Genomic DNA, 16,349 nt, shown 5'->3' with positions numbered 1-16,349 from the left:
CCAGGTTGTCAAGAGCCTGTTCTTCCACCGCCTCGGGAAGGTTGCGAGTCCCTTGGGGGAAGGAGGGCGAGGGCAGGCACAGTGGCACCCGGCCTTGCTCTTAGCCCTCCTGTCGCCGGGTGCTGGGTCATTAGCATGCCGGCTCCATCCAGGCTGCTCGTCTGATCCGTCAGGAGGTAAAAACTCCCAGTAATTAAGATGTTTGTTCATTAAGCAGCATCACCGGCGCCTCATCTCCGCCGCTGCTGCTGCACGGAGCTCGTTTTAATGAGCTCCAGGGGATAAACGCGCGCGCTGCGAGCGAGCCCCGGTGATGGATAGAGCGGAGCCGGGACGGAGCTGCAAGAAGCTAGGCTTAGAAAAGTGATTTACTCCAGTCAGACAGGGTCGCCTTCTCCTGCCTTCGCCTGGCTTTAATAGCAAGAGCAGATGGCACAAGGAAATATTCTCAACTGAAATGCTAACTCTGACAGCTGCTCCCTTGGAGAGCGATGTGGAAGCGGCTCCAGGCGCCAGGCTGGGATCGTGCTGGGAGGTGGAAACTGTTCCCGAAGTTACCCGCGAACTTCACGGCCGCCCATCTGCTCGGCGGCCTCCCCTCGTCCCCTGCCACTCGGCACAGGGACCTGTCCCTGGGAAGGATGCGGGGGACGGGGACAGGCACTGCCAGGAGCTGCCTGCCTCAGGCTTTCCCACAGCACTTTCTGGGGCACGAAGCTCCTGGATGAGGCTGTCAGGAGAAGAAAACCCGCAGCAGGTTCATGTGAGGCTGCCTGCAGAGGCTGGGGGGGGGTTTGCCTACAGCCAGATACACGCTAGGGGTGGGAGGGTGACATGGGGGTGGCCCTGGGATGCCCACGTCCCTGTCCCAGGTGGGTTTGTACCTCTGCCCTGTGCCATCTGGGGGCTGCGTGCGCTCCTTGGGCAGCAGTGGGGGGGACCTGGGGAGAACCCAGCCCCATGCCACCAGGGCAGTAAAAGGACACGCAGAGGTGTGCCTGGTGGCTCTTGGGGTGCTGCAATCGGTGCACGTGGGGTGAGATGTGCAGCACCAGCATGGCACGGAGGAGGCAGCTCCCTGCAGCTGCCTGCGCTCTGCTGCAGCAAAGCTCATTTTGTGCAGCCCCCGGCGAGGCACTAATCAGCTGGACACGGCTGCCACCAGTGCTGGGAGATGGGAGCTGTGATCAAAGGGACCTGGGAACAACGTCGTGGCCGTTCCCACTCGCTGTCAGCATCGGCTCCTCTCCAGCCTTGTGGTTTTTTTTTGCTCAGCTCTGCCGTGGTGGGGAGGCGAGGTGGGGGCCCAGGCTGCTGCAGGACAGGGCAGGGTGTGAAGCTTTGCACGTCCCCCGTGCTGTGCTGCCCATCCTGCTCACCTCGAGCCGCTCAGGGCCGTGTCCCTGCTCTGTGCTGCACAACCCCAGCAGCCTGGGGCAAGGACGAGCTGAAGGGCAGGGGCAGAGGAGCCGGCTGGGGCAGTGGGGCTGCCTCCAGCACCACCCCATTGGGGGTGGGGGGGCATCCTGCACCCCGCTCAGCCCCAGGGCTGTGGCCAAGCATTGCTGCAGCGGGGATGCAGCCTCGCTTCCCACCCCAGCCTGTGCCAGGATCAGGGCCCAGCAAGACAACACAGCCAGGGGTGACTTCTGGGGGGCAAAGGGGGGGGCATAGGAGCCCCAGCAGAGCAGTGATGAGGCTTGGGGGCACGAGGCCTGACCCAAGCATCCCTTTGTTTGCAGGAGCCCCTGCAAGGGGTGGGCAATGGGGAGAAAAGCCCCCAGCCCGGGCTGGGGGGTGCAGGAGAGCAGCCGACCCAGCCGCGGGGGGGTCCAGGCGCTGCCGCCTTGCGCTGGGAACCCGGGGCTGCAGTGGCCGGGGGGGCTCTGACCGGAGGCAGGGACCTTCCCCAGACCCTTGCCCGCAGACCCCCGGGCAGAGAGGCTGGGAGCGACCCCCCCGGGGCTCCCCCCGCCTCGCCCAGCCCTCGGCTGCATCTCCGCCCTTCTCGGCCCCCGGTTGCCACCTGCCGGCAGCTCCGCAGTGCCACGGGGCTCCGCTCGCCCTGGAGTTTTGGCCGTGCCAAGCCTGGAGCCCCCCCACCCGGGGACCCCCTCCACCTCCATCCCATCCCGACCCCTCTCAGAGATGCTCCGGGTGCCCCAGGCCGGGCAGTACCGGGGCCGGACCCCCCCTGCGCATCTCCCCGTGGCAAAACCGCAGCTCCCCAGCTGGGGGGGGGGGGTCCCCTCGCTGTCACCCCCGCGCCCCCCCAGCCCCGTGCGGTGCCGGTGCCCCCTCCCTACCCACATCGAGCATCTCCCCCCCCCCCCGCATCCCGCTGCGGCAAGGCTGGGGGGGGGTTGCACCGACGGGGCGGGGGGGGGGGGCGGTTGATTTTTTTAGGGGAGTTGCGGACAACGAAGCCGCCGCCTCTCCCGGGGTCCCCCCGGAGCTGCGTGCCCGGGGGGGGGGGAAGCTCAGCGCGGACCCGGACCCCCGGGGCGGGTTGAGGGGGGGTCCCGGGAGGCGGCGGGACGGACTACAGGTCCCGGCATGCCCGGCCGCGCTCCGCACCTGCCCGGGGAGCGGCTTTTGTTCGCGGCGGGGCCGCGGGAGCGATGGGCGAGGGCCCCGCGGCCGCCTCCGCGCCGGGAGCAGCGAGCGCGCAGCGGTGAGTGCGCCCCGCGCCCGGCCCCGCGCAGCCCCGGCTGCAGCCCCCGGTACCCCCCCGGTACCCCCCGGTACCCCTTGGTACCCCCTCGGTACCCCCCCGGTACCCCCCAGCCCCCGGTTCTCCCGGTACCCCGGCCCCTCGCCAGGGCGCACCGAGCTGCGGCGCTCTCGGGCGCACCGGGCGCATCGCGCCTCCCGCTTGGTTCCCCCCCTTTTATCCCCCTCTGCTCTCCCCGTTTTTCCCTGGCACACCGAGTCCCGGCACCTCCGGGCACCCTGAGCACCCCCCCAGGTCCGACGGGAGCCCCCCGAGCCGTGCCGGGCTGTGCCGGTCCCCGTTTCCCCCCTTCCTCCCCCCAATAATTCACTTTTTCTCTCCCCATCCCCACAGCCCCGCTTCCATACAGCAGCCCCAGCACACTGAGCAAGTTTTCAGCTTCGCCACCAAAATCTCCCACCCCGGGTGGGATTTTTCCCTCTCTCGGCTTTAGTGGCCTGGGGGGGTGACAGCAGGGACGGGGTCCCCATTCCCTTGGGGATGGTTTGGCTCGGATGCGGTGGCCGGGCTCTGGCTGTGTTTTGTGCTCCCCGCTGCTGCACGAAGCAGGAAGTCTGCACGCAGGAGCGGGGAGGGATTTTCCTGCTGTACGGGAAGAGGTTGATGCCACTGTGAGGATATTTCTCTAGGGGGAAGGGAGGGCGCAGGGCTCAGCCCCAAACCCACCGTGGGGTCACTCGTGGGGGAGCTCTGGTGCCTGTGGCAAAGCATCAGGTGTCCGGGGGCCACAACGCAGCGAAGGTGGTGGAGTCGGTGCTGAGGCCTGGGAAGAGGGGGGGCCAAATTCCACCTGGGAAGTGAGGCACCCCGTGGGATTACCTGCTGGGGCAGACGTCCTTCCCCGATGTCCTCGGGTGCGGGGAGAGGCCAGTTTCTGAAAGATGCTTGGGTCAGAGGCTGCCTCCTGAACACTGGGAGGGGATCTGATGGGCTGCAGGAGCTGTGGTCGTGCTGTGCCCTTCCCTGCACGACAGCAGGGATGCTCCGAGGCTGGGGACTGCTACAGGGACTCCTTTGGGGATGTCCCCTGGGCCAGGGCAGGGCAGCAGCGTCGTCACCCCCATCCCAGCACCGGGACTGAGCCACTGCCTCACCCTTGCCCTTGCCCTGAGCATTGTTATTGCTCCTCTGCAGGCGTGGGAGCAGCCACACCAGGCGCTGAGCAGTGGCACCAGCCAGGCCTGGGCACCTTTGTCCCTCCTGCACGGTGACACCAAGCCGTGCGTCCCCATGGGGAAGCTCCCCAAGTCCTTCTGCCCCTCCAGCCACCTCCCCCTGGCCCATGCCCTTGTAGAGTTTCCTCGCTCCCCAACCCAGCCTCAGGCTCCTGCAGCAGCAGCTGGGGGGAAAAAATAGCCCGGAGCAAACCTCGCAGCCCGCGGCACGGCTCAGCTGCTGCTGAGCTTCCTCGGCACGGGGTGGGGAAGGGGTTTGGGGGGAGCCCCAGCACGGCTGCGCTGCACGGAGGAGCCCGGGCAGGAGCTGCGTGACAGCATCGGAGCAGGGCAAGGAGCAGCGAGTGCAGGTCTGCACGTGCAGCAGGGCACGGGCTGAGCCCTGCAACTCCTGCCCCGCTCTCGGGGCACCCCCAGCTCCGCTGTCCCCAGCTCTCGCCCCGTACCCCTCACCAGCCTCCGTGGGACACGTCCCCAAGTCAGCCGCTGGGCACTGCAGTGGCTGAACGCCGGTGGGCTGGTGGGGTCCGGGGGCGATGGGAGCTGCTCACACGTGTCTGAACAAGGTCCCCTGCCCGGGCAGAGTTAATGGATGTGCAGGAGCTGGGCCAAAAGGAGACGCAGGGCTCCGTGCTGACGCAGAGGCTCGCTCCCCAGAGCCAGCGGCAGCGAGGGAGAGGGGCAGCGGCAGCCCGACACCTCGGCACGGTTGGTCCCTCTCCTTCCTGGGGGGAAAAATGGGGAGGGAGAGAGCCACTGGGGTGAGGGAACCCTTCTCTAGGGCAGCACAGGGCAGGATTGGACCAGCCGGGTCTGGTGGTCCTGGTGTGGTGGGGCAGAGGGCCTGCGGGCGTGCTTTGGGATGTCCCTGCCACCCCGTGGCTGTCCCACGTGCCGGGCGCAGGGTGGCCCAGCCCTGGTGCTGTGGACGTGACAGCAGCCAGGCAGGAGCACGTGCCAGGAGGGAGGGCAGCGACGTGCCCGGCTTGGATCCGCTTCCGGGGCCGAGGGGCTGCTGCACTCAGCAGCCCCCCGCTGCAGCACAGATGGGGGGCACAGGGTTGGCACGGGGGGCTCCCACCCCACAAGGCGGTGGTGCCAGCGGTGGCCACGGCCCAAACTGGGATTGTTGGAGGTGCCGGGAACGTGTTGGCTTTATGGCCTGTCTCATGATGTGTTTATGGCTGGGCTGGCACGGCCGCAGATGCTGCCCGGCCCTGCCCTGGGCGCACGGCAGGGCTGCGCTCTGCGTCTCATCGGCGCTGGGGTGGAGGATGGCAGCTGAACTTTGCTCGGCGAGGTGGGGCTCCCGAGGGCTCCCGCGAGAGCTGCCAGCACCGCAGCCGTGCCCGCCCGCTGCCAAGCACCTGGATTGGGGGAACGGGGTCCTGCCCGGTCCCCTCGGAGCATCCTCTCCCCCAGCTGGCACCGATCCGGACGTCACCAAATGTTTGCTTTGGTGCCGAGACCCCGCGCCACATAGCGGCCACCAGCTCGGGGGTGTGGAGCAGCGCTTAGCAGGTACGCCAACCCTGCGCCAACCCCAAAACCTGTAGGGCACTGGGGGCTGAGCTGGGGCTTGTCCCTGTGCTGGCTGTCCCCCTGGTTCCCCTGGCCCATGGGATGAGTTTTGGTGTTGCTGTCCAGGTCTCCCCAAAGCCCAGAACCCAGCAGTGCCACCGTGATGCTGCCCCCAGGGAGGGGCTCAGCCGGTGGGGAGGACCCTTAGGGTCCACACGGGTGCTTGAGGACGTGGCTGGGGGGCAGGATGCATCCCTCGTCCCCCGTACAGCTCCCTAACACCTCCTTCTCCCCAGGTACCAGCCGGAGCAGGGACTCTGCCTCCTGCCAGCACCTCTCCGGGGGGGCAGGGAGGAAGGTGCGTCCCCCCATGGCAGCCGGCTCCCCCACGTAACGCCAGCCAAACTGGACACCGCGGTCCCGCAAGAGACCCCCCCCGGCCAGCGCCCCCCCGCCCGCTGCCTCTCACCCGGCCCAGCCTCGCCGCTCGCTGCCCTGCCCCACGCTGACCCCGTGCCCCGTCGCGATGTCGCCACCATCACCGGTGGGTAGAGCCCGGGGTGCCGGTGGGTGTCCGTGGGGGACCGGGGAGAGGTGGGGGGGTGTCAGGGGTGGGACAGCTCCGTCTTGGTCCCCCCCCATCCCGGTCCCATCGCGTGGCCACTGCTGAGCCACCATCCCGGCGTCCCTCACCTCGTGTCCCCATCCCTGGTGTCCCCAGCGCTGCTTGGCTGGGCTGAGCGCGGCCAGGAGATGGCAGCAGGACCCTTCCTGCTGGAAGCAGGGGGTGGAGGGGACGGGGGACTGGGGAGAGCTGGGGGGGGGTCCCTGTGTGCCAGCCACCCAGCGCTGGGACCCCCCAGTCCCCCACGCACCTCCTGAGTGGCTTTGGGGGTGAGCTGGCTGCTGGTGGCACCAGCCCCAAACCACAAGGGGACAGACGGGTCCGAGGGGTGCAAGAAGCTCTCCTCCGTTGCCCCCCCACCCCATTTCTTTGCCCCCCCACCCCTCGGCTGACCCGCTGCCCCTCTGTCCCCAGACCTGTGCAGCGGCGGCGATGTCCCCGAGGTGGAGATCATCAGCCTGCTGGGCGAGCAGCTGCCCCGCTACAAGCTGCGGGCGGACACCGTCTTCGGCTACGACCACGACGACTGGCTGCGAGCCCCCCCTGCCCCCCCGGAGCCCGCAGCCCCCCTCACCCCCCAGCAGATCTCGGAGACCCTGCAGTATTTCCGTGAGTGCCCCTGTCCCGCGCTGTGGGGCTGGGCGAGGGCAGTGGGGCGCAGGTGATGGGGTTTGGGCTGGGGGGGGGGCTGTGGGGGCTGTGGGGGGGTTAATCGCCGCTAACGGGATTGCCGGCGTGGATTTCCTCGCCCAGAACATCCCGGGCTAATTCTGGGAGCAGCTTCTGCTGAGCTGAGCCGGACACTCGCAGAGAGCCTCCGACAGCCCCCAGGGTCCCCGGTGTGTCCCCCCTCCCTGTGCCCTGCATCTCTCTGGCGTGGCACACCAAAGGGTCACCCATGTGGGGTGTTCTGGTGGCCCCAAGTGCTGCTGTGCCCCCAAAAACAGCCTGGAGTGGCCGAGGGGGTGTGGGGCTGCTCCTGCCAGCAAAGCCCTGTGGGGTTACGGGCACCTGGGGGGAGACCCCCGCAGCCCCCTGGCTGGGGAGGGGGCGATTCCCAACCAGGGAGCTGCAAGGCCCCTTTCCAGCACGGGGTCAGGGTCTGGGGGGCACACAGAGGGGTCTCTGCCTCTGGTGCACGTGTGGTGGGGGCAGGATTAGAGCGAGGGGCTGGGGGGGGATGGATGTGGGGCAGATGGGGCTGGGCCCCGCTGCCAGCCTGGCTCCCTCCGCCCATATACAAGGGGCTGGGCTGGGGGCCACCCCCTGCTTGTGGCTGACCCCAGGGTGTTCCTGCATCCCCCAGACCCCCAGCCCTGCAGTGTCTGGCACAGGAGGACCCCGTGCGTCGCCGTCCCCTCTCCGTGTCAGCTCCCTCTCCGTGTCACGTTTCCCCATGCCTTGGCACCTGGGTGACGTTTGTGCCTTAGCGGTGTGGCAGGGGCCCGCGCTCCCCCATCCCTTACCCCAAAACCCTTAAGCTGCCATCAGAAATAGCCCCCTGTAATCTGCTTGCGCAGAGGCGTGGGGGACCTGCCCGGAGGAGCAAATCCCCCGTCGGGGGATTAGGAGGAAGAGGCTCCTGCCCGTCCGCCACGAGACGAGACGAGACGCAGGCTGTGTCCTTGGGGTGCTGTGTCCTTGGGGTGCCCTCAGGCTGTGACACCCCCAGACAGAAACCACCCGCACAAGGAGCAGGGAGAGGGGGGCGCTGAGGGCGCCTGGGTCCTGCCCCAGCTCCCGGAGGGTTTCGTGGCTGTGGCAGGACGTGGTCAGGGGTCAGGGTCCTGGATAGGATACAGGGAGGGGAGCGCAGGCCAGCGGGTGGGAATCCCGCAGGCAAGTGGATGGTTTGGTGCTGAAGGGCAGCTCCTGCCCCAGCCTCATCAATTCATTGATCAGCTCAGTGCTAATGAGGAAAGGCACAGGGGGCAGGCAGTGGCATCACCAGAGGTAATATCCTGCTGGAGGAGGGCCCCGCTCAGCACCCCATGGCTCTGCACAGCCCTGTAGGGTCCCAGACCCCGCTGCCCTCCTGCCCACCACCCCTGCGCAATGTGGCTCCTCCACACTTCAGTTTATTCAGCTCTCCCTGCCTCTGCACAAGGGCATTTGTGGAGGTGCTGGGGGTGCCAGCTGGGGAGCATGGGGCACCCAGGACCCATAGGGGACAGGCATGTGCCAGCCTGTGATGGGGCTCAGAAAGGGGGCTGCTGAGCAGGGCAGGTTTGAGGAGGAAGGAAAAACCCTTCCCGTGGGTCCCAGCACCGCACTGGGCACCCAGGCATGCAGCGTTTGCATCCTGCTCGGTGACAATGGGGACAGTTTGGGGTGAAAGAATGAGGCTGGCCAGGTGCAGGGCAAGGAGCACGCTGTGGTGACCTGGCAGTGCCCACGGGTAGGGTTTGGGGGTCCTGAAACCCCTCCTTGTCCGTCCAAAGGGCCAGAAGCTGCCACCTGTGTGTGACCCAGCTGGGGTCAGCCCCGCAAAGCTGCTGCTCAGGAGCCAGCGACCCCTCAGTGTCCCCTCTCGGCAGTCAGAGCTTGGCACCACGGGGGGCTGCTGTGCCCAGACCCCGCCGTGTCCCAGTCCTGCTGAGGTGGGACGCAGCACCCCAGGGCTGAGCGGGACCACCCTGATGGGAAACGCGTCCCCAGGGTGCCCCAATGGGGACCCCTGCCTTGGGGTGCCCAATGGTGACCACGTCCCCGGGGTGCCCCGATGGGGACCCCCGCCTTGGGGTGCCCAACGGAGAGCGTGTCCATGGAGTGCCCCCCAGGGGTACCTGATCCTGGGCTGCACAGCGGGGGGGAGTCTCCTGGGATGCTCCAAAGGTTTGGGGTGCTCCGGGGCACAGAATGGGGAGCGCGGCTCCCAAGCGCCCCCAGCGGGACCGGGTCCCCAAGACGCACGGGGAGCGCGCAGCCAACCCAACCGTGCCGTGCCGTGCCGGGTCCTACCGGGGGGAGCGGGCAGCCCCCGGCCCCGCCGCCCCCGCCCCGCTCCAGCCCAGCACCGCCCCCGCCGGGATGCGCCCGGGCAGGTGCGCGCAGCCGGGGCGACCCCATAAATAGGGGCGGGAGGGAGCGGCTCGGCACGGCTCAGCTCGGCACCATGGAGATCTGGAGCAGCCCCGCTGCCTACGATGAGCTGAATGGGAATGCGGAGCGGGGCGGCGACGCTGACCCCATCGCCAGGGAGCTGGAGGAAGGTGAGGGGTCCTGGGGCCGGGGGTGCGCAGAGCGGGGCTGGGGCTGGTGTGGGGCTGGGGCTCGGTCTCAGTCTGCGGTGCCAGGGAGGTTTTGGGGCTGGGGTCTCCCCAGCAGCTGCTGGTGACCATTTTCGTGCTGCCCTAAGACCGGGACCCCATGTTTGGGGCCACGCTGGCTTTCCCCATGGGGTCGGCAACCCCCCACAACCACGCTCACTGGGGGGAAATTGGCTGCCCTTGGGGAGTCCCATGTTTCCCAGCTATCAGCACCCCGATAGTGGCGAGTGGAGGGATGGGGAGAGGTCCCCCAGTGCCGTGTCCCCAAGGGGCTGGGGGGCTGCCCTCCTGGGGGGCGCAGGACCCTGTGTCGTGCCGGATCAGGCCCCGGCGGTTGGCGTGGGTGCGTACGTGTCCGCCAGCCTTGCGGCTCCCAGGGCCTGCCGCTTGCTCACGCCATAACGATGCTCATGCTCTAATTACTTCCAATTAACAGCTCAGTGGCCTGACGAGGTGCAGTTGGGGACCCCTGCAGGGACCAGGCCCTGTTGGGGCATGGGGAGGGGGCTGAGGCTGGGGCTGGCCCCCCTCTCCCCATGGATGAGCCTGCGGGGGGCTGGACGGGGACACGGGTGGCGAGTGGGGGCATTGCCATGGCGATGCACGCACCATTACACAACCCCAGCTGTAATGGGATTTGTGTGGCTGAGCCTCTCCCGTTAACCCACTTTGCCTGCCCCAGACATCCCCCCCCGGCTGGGGGAGCACTGCTGGGGCTGGGGGGGGAAGGGGACAGACACGGGGCGTGCGCCACTCTGCTGGGGGAAACTGAGGCACGCACCTGTGGGGCTGTGGATGCAAGAAGGGGGTGTCGGCAGCAGCTGTGGGGTGCAGAAAGGGTTTGGGGTATGAGTAGGGCTCAGGGCCTCGTGCTTGCTGCTGGCTCCCTCCTGCTGTGTGGCTCCGGCGCTGCCATCTGGGTGCGTGCCCGGCGCCGTCTGGCAGCGTCTGCAGGCGGTGGGGTTGGGGCTGGGGCTGGGGGGACAGACAGACGGCCCTGGCCCCACGCTGCCCGTCTGTGCCAGAGCCCCAGACACTGGGGGGGGAGGCGAGCCTTGAGCGTGGTGATCCTGCTGTGCCCGTTCCTGGGGCCGCAGCCTGGAGCTGCCTTTGCCCCGTTGCAGATTGTGGGCAGCGGGGTGGGTGCACACACAACATCCCCTGAGGACAAATTTTGGTGCTGTGTCCCCACAGTGCGATGGAAATGGGGGGGCTGTGGTCTGTCCCCTGCCTCCTAGCCACCAAAGCAGGGGCTGGAGCAAATCCCTGTGCTCGGCTCTGCCTCGGTCAGCAGCCCCATGGAGAAAGTAGGGCAGGGGAGGACTGGGGAGGGGGGCTGAGGATGGAGGGGACGTGGTGCTGCCTCCCAGCCCTGCACGATGCCACCCGTCGCTGTTGGTACCAGCCTGGTTTTTGCTGGAGATGTCACCTCCTGTCCCATCTCCGCTGCCAGCCTTTCTCCATCCTGGCCGTGTGTCCTGTGTCAGGGCTGCAGGTCTGTCCAGGCAGGGTGGTGGCTGTGACCAGGTGACATTGACATCGCCTCCACCACCCTGAGATGCAGGGGGGCAAGGCGGCAGCGTGCCCCGCTCCCCACGGTGCCATCGTGAGCATCTCTGCCCTCACCACGCTGCGGAGAAATCCATTTTGGTGACCAGCGTGGAGCAGCTCCACCTCCTGTCCCCATCACAGCGAAGTGCAGGGGACAACGCATGGTGCTGGGGGAGCTGCAGCACGGGGGGAGGCAGCAGGGGAGCCGTGCTGAGCCCCCCACCCCAATGGGGTTCTCCTTTTGCCCTCCTCCCCCAGTCCTGTGCACCGAGCGGGCCGTCAGGATCACCAAAACCTACCACGACATCGACGCCGTCACCAACCTCCTGGACGAGGTACGCCGCAGCCTGCTCTGTGCACGGGGAGCTCGGGGCTGTGCGGGTGGGCCTGGGGGGCTGCAGGAGAGGGGACAGATTGGGGACGGGTCCTGGCTGACACAGAGCTCCCCCCCCCCTGCAGAAAGAGCGGGACCTGGAGCTGGCGGCGCGCATTGGGCAGTCCCTGCTGAAGCAGAACCGGAGCCTGACGGAGCGCAACGAGCTGCTGGAGGAGCAGCTGGAGCTGGCCAAAGAGGAGGTACCGGCCCCTGGGCACAGCCCCTGGGCACAGAGCGCTGCCCTCGCCCCACTGCGTCCCCGGCTGTGCCCTGATGTCCCCTCTCCTCCTCCCAGATCGCGCAGCTGCGCCACGAGGTCTCCATGCGGGACGATCTGCTCCACTTCTACACCACCACCACGGAGGAGAGCGAGCCCACCTCGGCCACCGCCACGCCGTGAGTGGGTCCCTGCCCCGCTGCCCACCCCCTGGGGCTTCTTTGGGGTGGGTGGGTGGAGGAATTGGGTCTGGGGTCCTGCAGATGGGGTTGGTGGGTGACCCCCATCCTGCCCACGCTGCGGGTGCTCAGCACCTTCCACGCTGTCCCCAGGCTGCGCCGGCAGGAGTCGTCCTCGTCCCTGCAGCAGTACTTCCAGTACGACACCTTGCAGCAGAAACTCAAATGCCTGGAGGAGGAGAACCAGAAACTTCGCTTGGAGGTGAGAGGGGACACGTGGGGTGCCCAGCGGCGAAGCTGGTGGGGGGATATGGAGGGCTCAGGGCTGCGGCATGCCCTAAAACCCCTTTTGGGGGGGCTGCTGGTGCTGCCCCTCACGCTCACCCTCTCCATCCTCAACCCCAGGCCACCAACATTGCCATCGAGACCTGCCAGTACGAGGACCAGGAGCACCAGCTGATGATCGACTGCGTGGAGCAGTTCTGTACGTGGGGAGGGTGGTGGTGGTGGGTGGGTGGGGGGGCCGGGCATTGCTGTGGGGGGCTGTGCTGACGGCCCCCCTGGCTCTGTCCCCAGCCGAAGCCAGCCAGCAGGTCGTCTGCCTCTCGGACGAGCTGGCCCGCAAGGCAGAGGACACGGTGAGGCAGCAGGAGGAGATCAGCCAGCTCCTGGCGCAGGTGGTGGACCTGCAGCAGAAGTGCCGCGCGGTGAGAGCCCCCTCCCCGTCCCCTCCTTGTCCCCTCTGTGTCCCCTTCCCCGTGCCATGGGGGGGCTCAGGGCGAAGCTCCCTGACCCCCCCATCCCGCAGTACGGCTCGGAGGTGGAGGAGCTCCAGCAGCACCTGGCCGTGGCCAAGGAGGTGCAGGAGCAGCTCCGGACAGAGGTGAGCTTGGGGGGCTGGCCCCTTACAGTCAGGGGGGTTTGGGGGGCCTTGCACTGAGCTGTGCCCCCCCCCCCCCCCAGCTGCGGGACCTGCAGGAGAAGTACACGGAGTGCGGGGGGATGCTGCAGGAAGCCCAGGAGGAGGTGAAGAGCCTGCGCAGCCGCAGCCTCCCCAACAGCACCGTCAGCCGCTACGGCGCGCCCAGCCTGCTGCCCGTGGTGAGCCCAGCATCAGGGTTTGGGTGGTGGGGGGGCTCCGTGCACCCTCCCGTTTCCCAAATCTTCATCCATCCTCTGCCTGGTTCCCAGGACTCGCTGGCAGCTGAGATCAAGGGGACAATGAGGAAGGGGACGGACGGATCCTCCTCGGACTACAAGTGAGCGTCAACCCCTCGAAGAGGAGGGGGTCCTGGTGAAAAGGGCGGGGTTGGCTGGTTCAAACATCCACCCCCCCGCCTGCTTCCTGCCCCCCAGGAGCTACCTGCGTGTCTTCGAGACGGTGAAGGCGGTGAACCAGGCGGCCAAAGCCAAATCGTGCTCCGAGTCTCCCCTGCATGCGCCCAGCTCCAAGCAGCTGTCGGCCGTCCCCTCCAGGGGGGGCAGCACCCCCCCGGCCGGCTGCTGTGGCTCAGAGGGCACCCAGTGAGTGCTGGGGAGGTGGTGGTGGTGGGGGGGGGGGGGGGGGGTGTGATGGAGCTGCCACCCCTGCAGAGGGGTTGGGGTTATTTATGTGATCTCAATCCCATTGCAGCACAGGTTGGGGCAGGCTGGAGCGGGGTGGATGCGGTGTAGGGCGCAGGGGGGTCCCACTGTGGGATTGTGCCCCCCCCTTTTCCCCCAGCCCCCTGATGCTGATCCCCTTGGCAGGGGCGAGGGGTCCGGAGAAGACCCCCAGGGGGCTGCCCCCCCCGGCCGGCGGGCGCTGGAGGCGGCGGTGCAGCGGCTTTCGGCACGGCAGCAGAGCCACGGCTCGGGGGAGGGCTCCTTCTTCGAGGCCGAGCGGGAGCGCAAGCTGTGGAAGCTGCGGGACGGGGAGGGCTCCAGCGGCTTCCTCACCCCCACCGAGAGCATCGTGTCCACCAGCACCAACCACTCGGGGGGCTCGGAGCTCACCACCGGCTCCGGTTTCTCCCTGGGCTCCCTCACCTACCTGCCCGACAAGCTGCAGATCGTGAAGCCGCTGGAAGGTGAGGGGTTAGGGGGGGCTTCTCGGTGTCCCCGTGCAGCCCTGGAGGTGCCCCTGGGCTTGGCTGAGCCCCTCTGTTTTGTGTGTGTCCCCCCCCCTCATTTCCAGGCTCGGTGACCCTCCACCACTGGCAGCAGCTGGCCCGGCCCAACCTGGGGGGGATCCTGGTGCCCCGTCCCGGGGTGCTCACCAAAGACTTCAGGCAGCTGGACATCGACCTGGAGGAGGTGTACAGCCTCACCGACCTGGAGGAGGACGAGGTGGAGGCCGCCTCCTTCCAGCTGCTCCCTACCTCAACGCCCGCCAAAGCCAAGGAGCGCCCCGGGGGTGAGCGCAGGGCGAGGGGACGGGGGGGCGATGGGGACCCCGGCCCCTCCCTGCCCTCCTGCTGCTGTTCCCCCTCGCACCCCCCAGCCCCTTTCCCTCTCCCCTCGGCGTCCCTCCCTTTTGCCCCTGCCTCCCCGTGGGGATGCTCTGGCCGCGGTGGCACGGGGGCATGCGGGGAGGGGGGGGTCTGGGAGAGAATTTGGCTCCGAGCCCCCGCTGAGCGGGTGCTGACCCAAATGCTGCTGGGTGTGCGCCCTGGGTGCTGGTTTCTGCTGGCCAGGACCGCTCTCAGCTCAGCCTTGGTGCTCCTCTTGGTGCTCCCGCATGCCCAGCGCCCTGCTCGCTGCCTCTGCATGTGCCCCCCTTTTCCTAAATTCCCCCCCCCCCCTCCTGCCCGTTAACCCGGTGTCTCCTGTCCCTTCCAGTGTTCCTCTCTGTTAACAACCTCCCCCAGACCCCATCCACCTTCACCATCACCACCTGCCACATCCTGCACCCCACCACCGAGATCACCACCGTCACACCCAGGTAAGGCGCGTGGCCCCCCCACCGCCTGCACCGCTGCCCCCTGCTCCCCCCAACCCTTCCCTTATCCCCCCCCGTCCCCCTCCCACAGCTCCAGGACCCGGCACTCTTGGGGCCCGCAGCTGCTGCTGCCCTGAGAGCTGCTCATGGACACGTCCCCAAATTGCACTGCTTGAGCCACGGCACCCCCAGGAGGCTGGGGGCAGCCTCCCCTTGCTTTCCATCATGGGGAAAAAGATTTTTTTATTTTTTTTGGGGGGGGTCCTGGGGGTGAGAGCAATGTCTGTCTGCTCCTGGTGCCTGGGGTGGCTCTGTTCTGGGAGCTGATTTGGATTTCTGTTCTTCCTCCTCCTCCTGCAGCTGCTTCAACCCCTGGGGCCTCTCCCAGGGTTGTGCTGGAGGAGAGGAGCCAGGCAGGGCTCGGAGCAGAGCTCTGCCAAAACCCCTGCTTCCTGCCGGGGCTGGGCTGCAGCGAGGACCAGGCACCTTAATTAATGAGCCCTAATGTGCCCCTGCTGGGGTGAGCTGGAGGCTGCTGTCTGCTGCTGGCCAAGGAGAGCTTTTTGCCTTCCCAATGCCCTTGGAGCAGTCCCTGTGACCCCTCCTCTCCTTGCTGCCCCCTCCCTGGGCCACGACCATGTAGGAAGGAGGAGAAGAAGGGGCTGCAGCCCCCCCAGCTCCAGCCACCCCCCTAATACCCCCTCTTGCTCTCTTTTTCTCCCCCTCCAGTCTGTATAACGCCGTCGTGCCTTCTTGTGGGCCCATTGAGAGGCTGAACCTCTGCCCCCCCTCACCAGAGCTGCCCACCCCTGGCCCCCCCAGCACCCCCTTGGGACTCATCCGGCTCCTCCTGGTGCGGGGCATCTCAGCCTCGGTACCCTCAGCCGTATCCTGGTGGCCCCCCTCACTCCCTGCCCAGGACCCCCAGAGCTCCCTGCAGCCCCCTCCTGAGGCTGGGGGGGGGCAGCAGCAACCCTCGTCCCCCAGCAGCATCTTCAGCTTGAACCTGGTGGAGAAGCTGCGCCGCCTGGGGCTGGATAAGGTGGTGGCCCGGGGGGAGCTGTCCTACGCACGAGGGGAGCACAGGGGGGGCCGGGGTGCGCCGACGTGATGGCACAGCACAGCCTGCACGCGTGGGATGAGATGAGATTTGATGTGTCCTCCTCCTCCTCCTCTTCATCTCCAGCCATGGGCCACAGATCTGGGCCAGGTTCCTGCTCCCTGGGCTCTGCCCAAGCCCTGGCTGCCTCCTGGTGGTTTGCAGGGGTTTGGCCCTGGCTGCACGGACACAACGCTGCGATGCCACAGGGTCCCCCTGCGCTGCTCCCCCAGCCCCACATCCCGCAGCTGCAGGGGTCCCAGGTGCAGGATCCTCAGGGCACTCAAGGACACTGTCCCTGTCCCCACCCAGAGGCTGTGGACCCTTCACCGGAGCCGGTTCCTAGCAATAAAAACTGTTCTGGTTCCTGGCATGGCTGCAGCAAGGGGCGATGCTCAGCCTGGGCTCGAGGCCGGGAGGAGCTGCGTGTGCCAGGATGAGACCCCCACCGCCACACCTGGGCAGCATCCGGGCTGATTTTAAAGCAAATGGTTTTAAAACTCTTTCCTGCCCACCACATAGACGTAGCAGCACTGCTGGGGGGCTGCTGGCAGCGAGTGTCTCCGGGTGTAGCTGTCACTCGGCGCCGGCTCTGTCCCTCGCCCCCAGCTGTGCCCTGTCCCTTATCCAATAAATGTGAAGAGCTGAAGCAGCTCCCGTGTGCTGTGTCTGTAGCTGTGCGT

The 16,349-nt window shown here is 67.6% G+C and overlaps 1 protein-coding gene across 4 annotated transcripts; it reads left to right on the top strand.

The window, feature by feature from the left end:
* Positions 1-2,349: 2,349 nt before the first annotated feature.
* Positions 2,350-16,330, top strand: HAP1 (huntingtin associated protein 1). 4 transcript variants are annotated; one of them, XM_068660747.1, is made up of 17 exons: positions 2,350-2,674; positions 5,727-5,974; positions 6,470-6,664; positions 11,134-11,210; positions 11,335-11,451; positions 11,547-11,647; positions 11,801-11,909; positions 12,053-12,131; positions 12,224-12,354; positions 12,456-12,530; positions 12,611-12,748; positions 12,839-12,906; positions 13,004-13,171; positions 13,397-13,716; positions 13,824-14,042; positions 14,468-14,570; positions 14,928-15,249. In XM_068660747.1, the coding sequence occupies exons 1-17, from the start codon at positions 2,622-2,624 to the stop codon at positions 15,070-15,072; spliced, it is 2,346 nt and encodes a 781-aa protein (XP_068516848.1). In that variant the 5' UTR covers positions 2,350-2,621; the 3' UTR covers positions 15,073-15,249. The 4 variants fall into 4 exon arrangements, with proteins under 4 accessions (XP_068516848.1, XP_068516846.1, XP_068516849.1 ...); XM_068660745.1 differs by lacking the exon at positions 14,928-15,249 and adding an exon at positions 15,297-16,330 and having other exon boundaries at positions 2,357-2,674; XM_068660748.1 differs by lacking the exons at positions 14,468-14,570; positions 14,928-15,249 and adding an exon at positions 15,297-15,572 and having other exon boundaries at positions 2,358-2,674.
* The last annotated feature ends 19 nt before the right edge of the window (positions 16,331-16,349 follow it).

The sequence above is a fragment of the Anas acuta genome, chromosome 25, assembly GCF_963932015.1.
Source record: "Anas acuta chromosome 25, bAnaAcu1.1, whole genome shotgun sequence".
In the NCBI taxonomy this organism is placed as follows: Eukaryota; Metazoa; Chordata; class Aves; order Anseriformes; family Anatidae; genus Anas; species Anas acuta.
This window is presented reverse-complemented; position numbering and strand designations above follow the sequence as displayed.

Excerpts from the sequence above, each read along its gene's own strand:
- HAP1 (XM_068660745.1), top strand. The coding sequence starts at position 2,622 with ATGGGCGAGGGCCCCGCGGCCGCCTCCGCGCCGGGAGCAGCGAGCGCG. Across the intron at positions 6,665-11,133 it reads GGAGACCCTGCAGTATTTCC|TCCTGTGCACCGAGCGGGCC; the intron begins GTGAGTGCCCCT and ends CTCCTCCCCCAG. Across the intron at positions 11,452-11,546 it reads TGGAGCTGGCCAAAGAGGAG|ATCGCGCAGCTGCGCCACGA; the intron begins GTACCGGCCCCT and ends TCCTCCTCCCAG.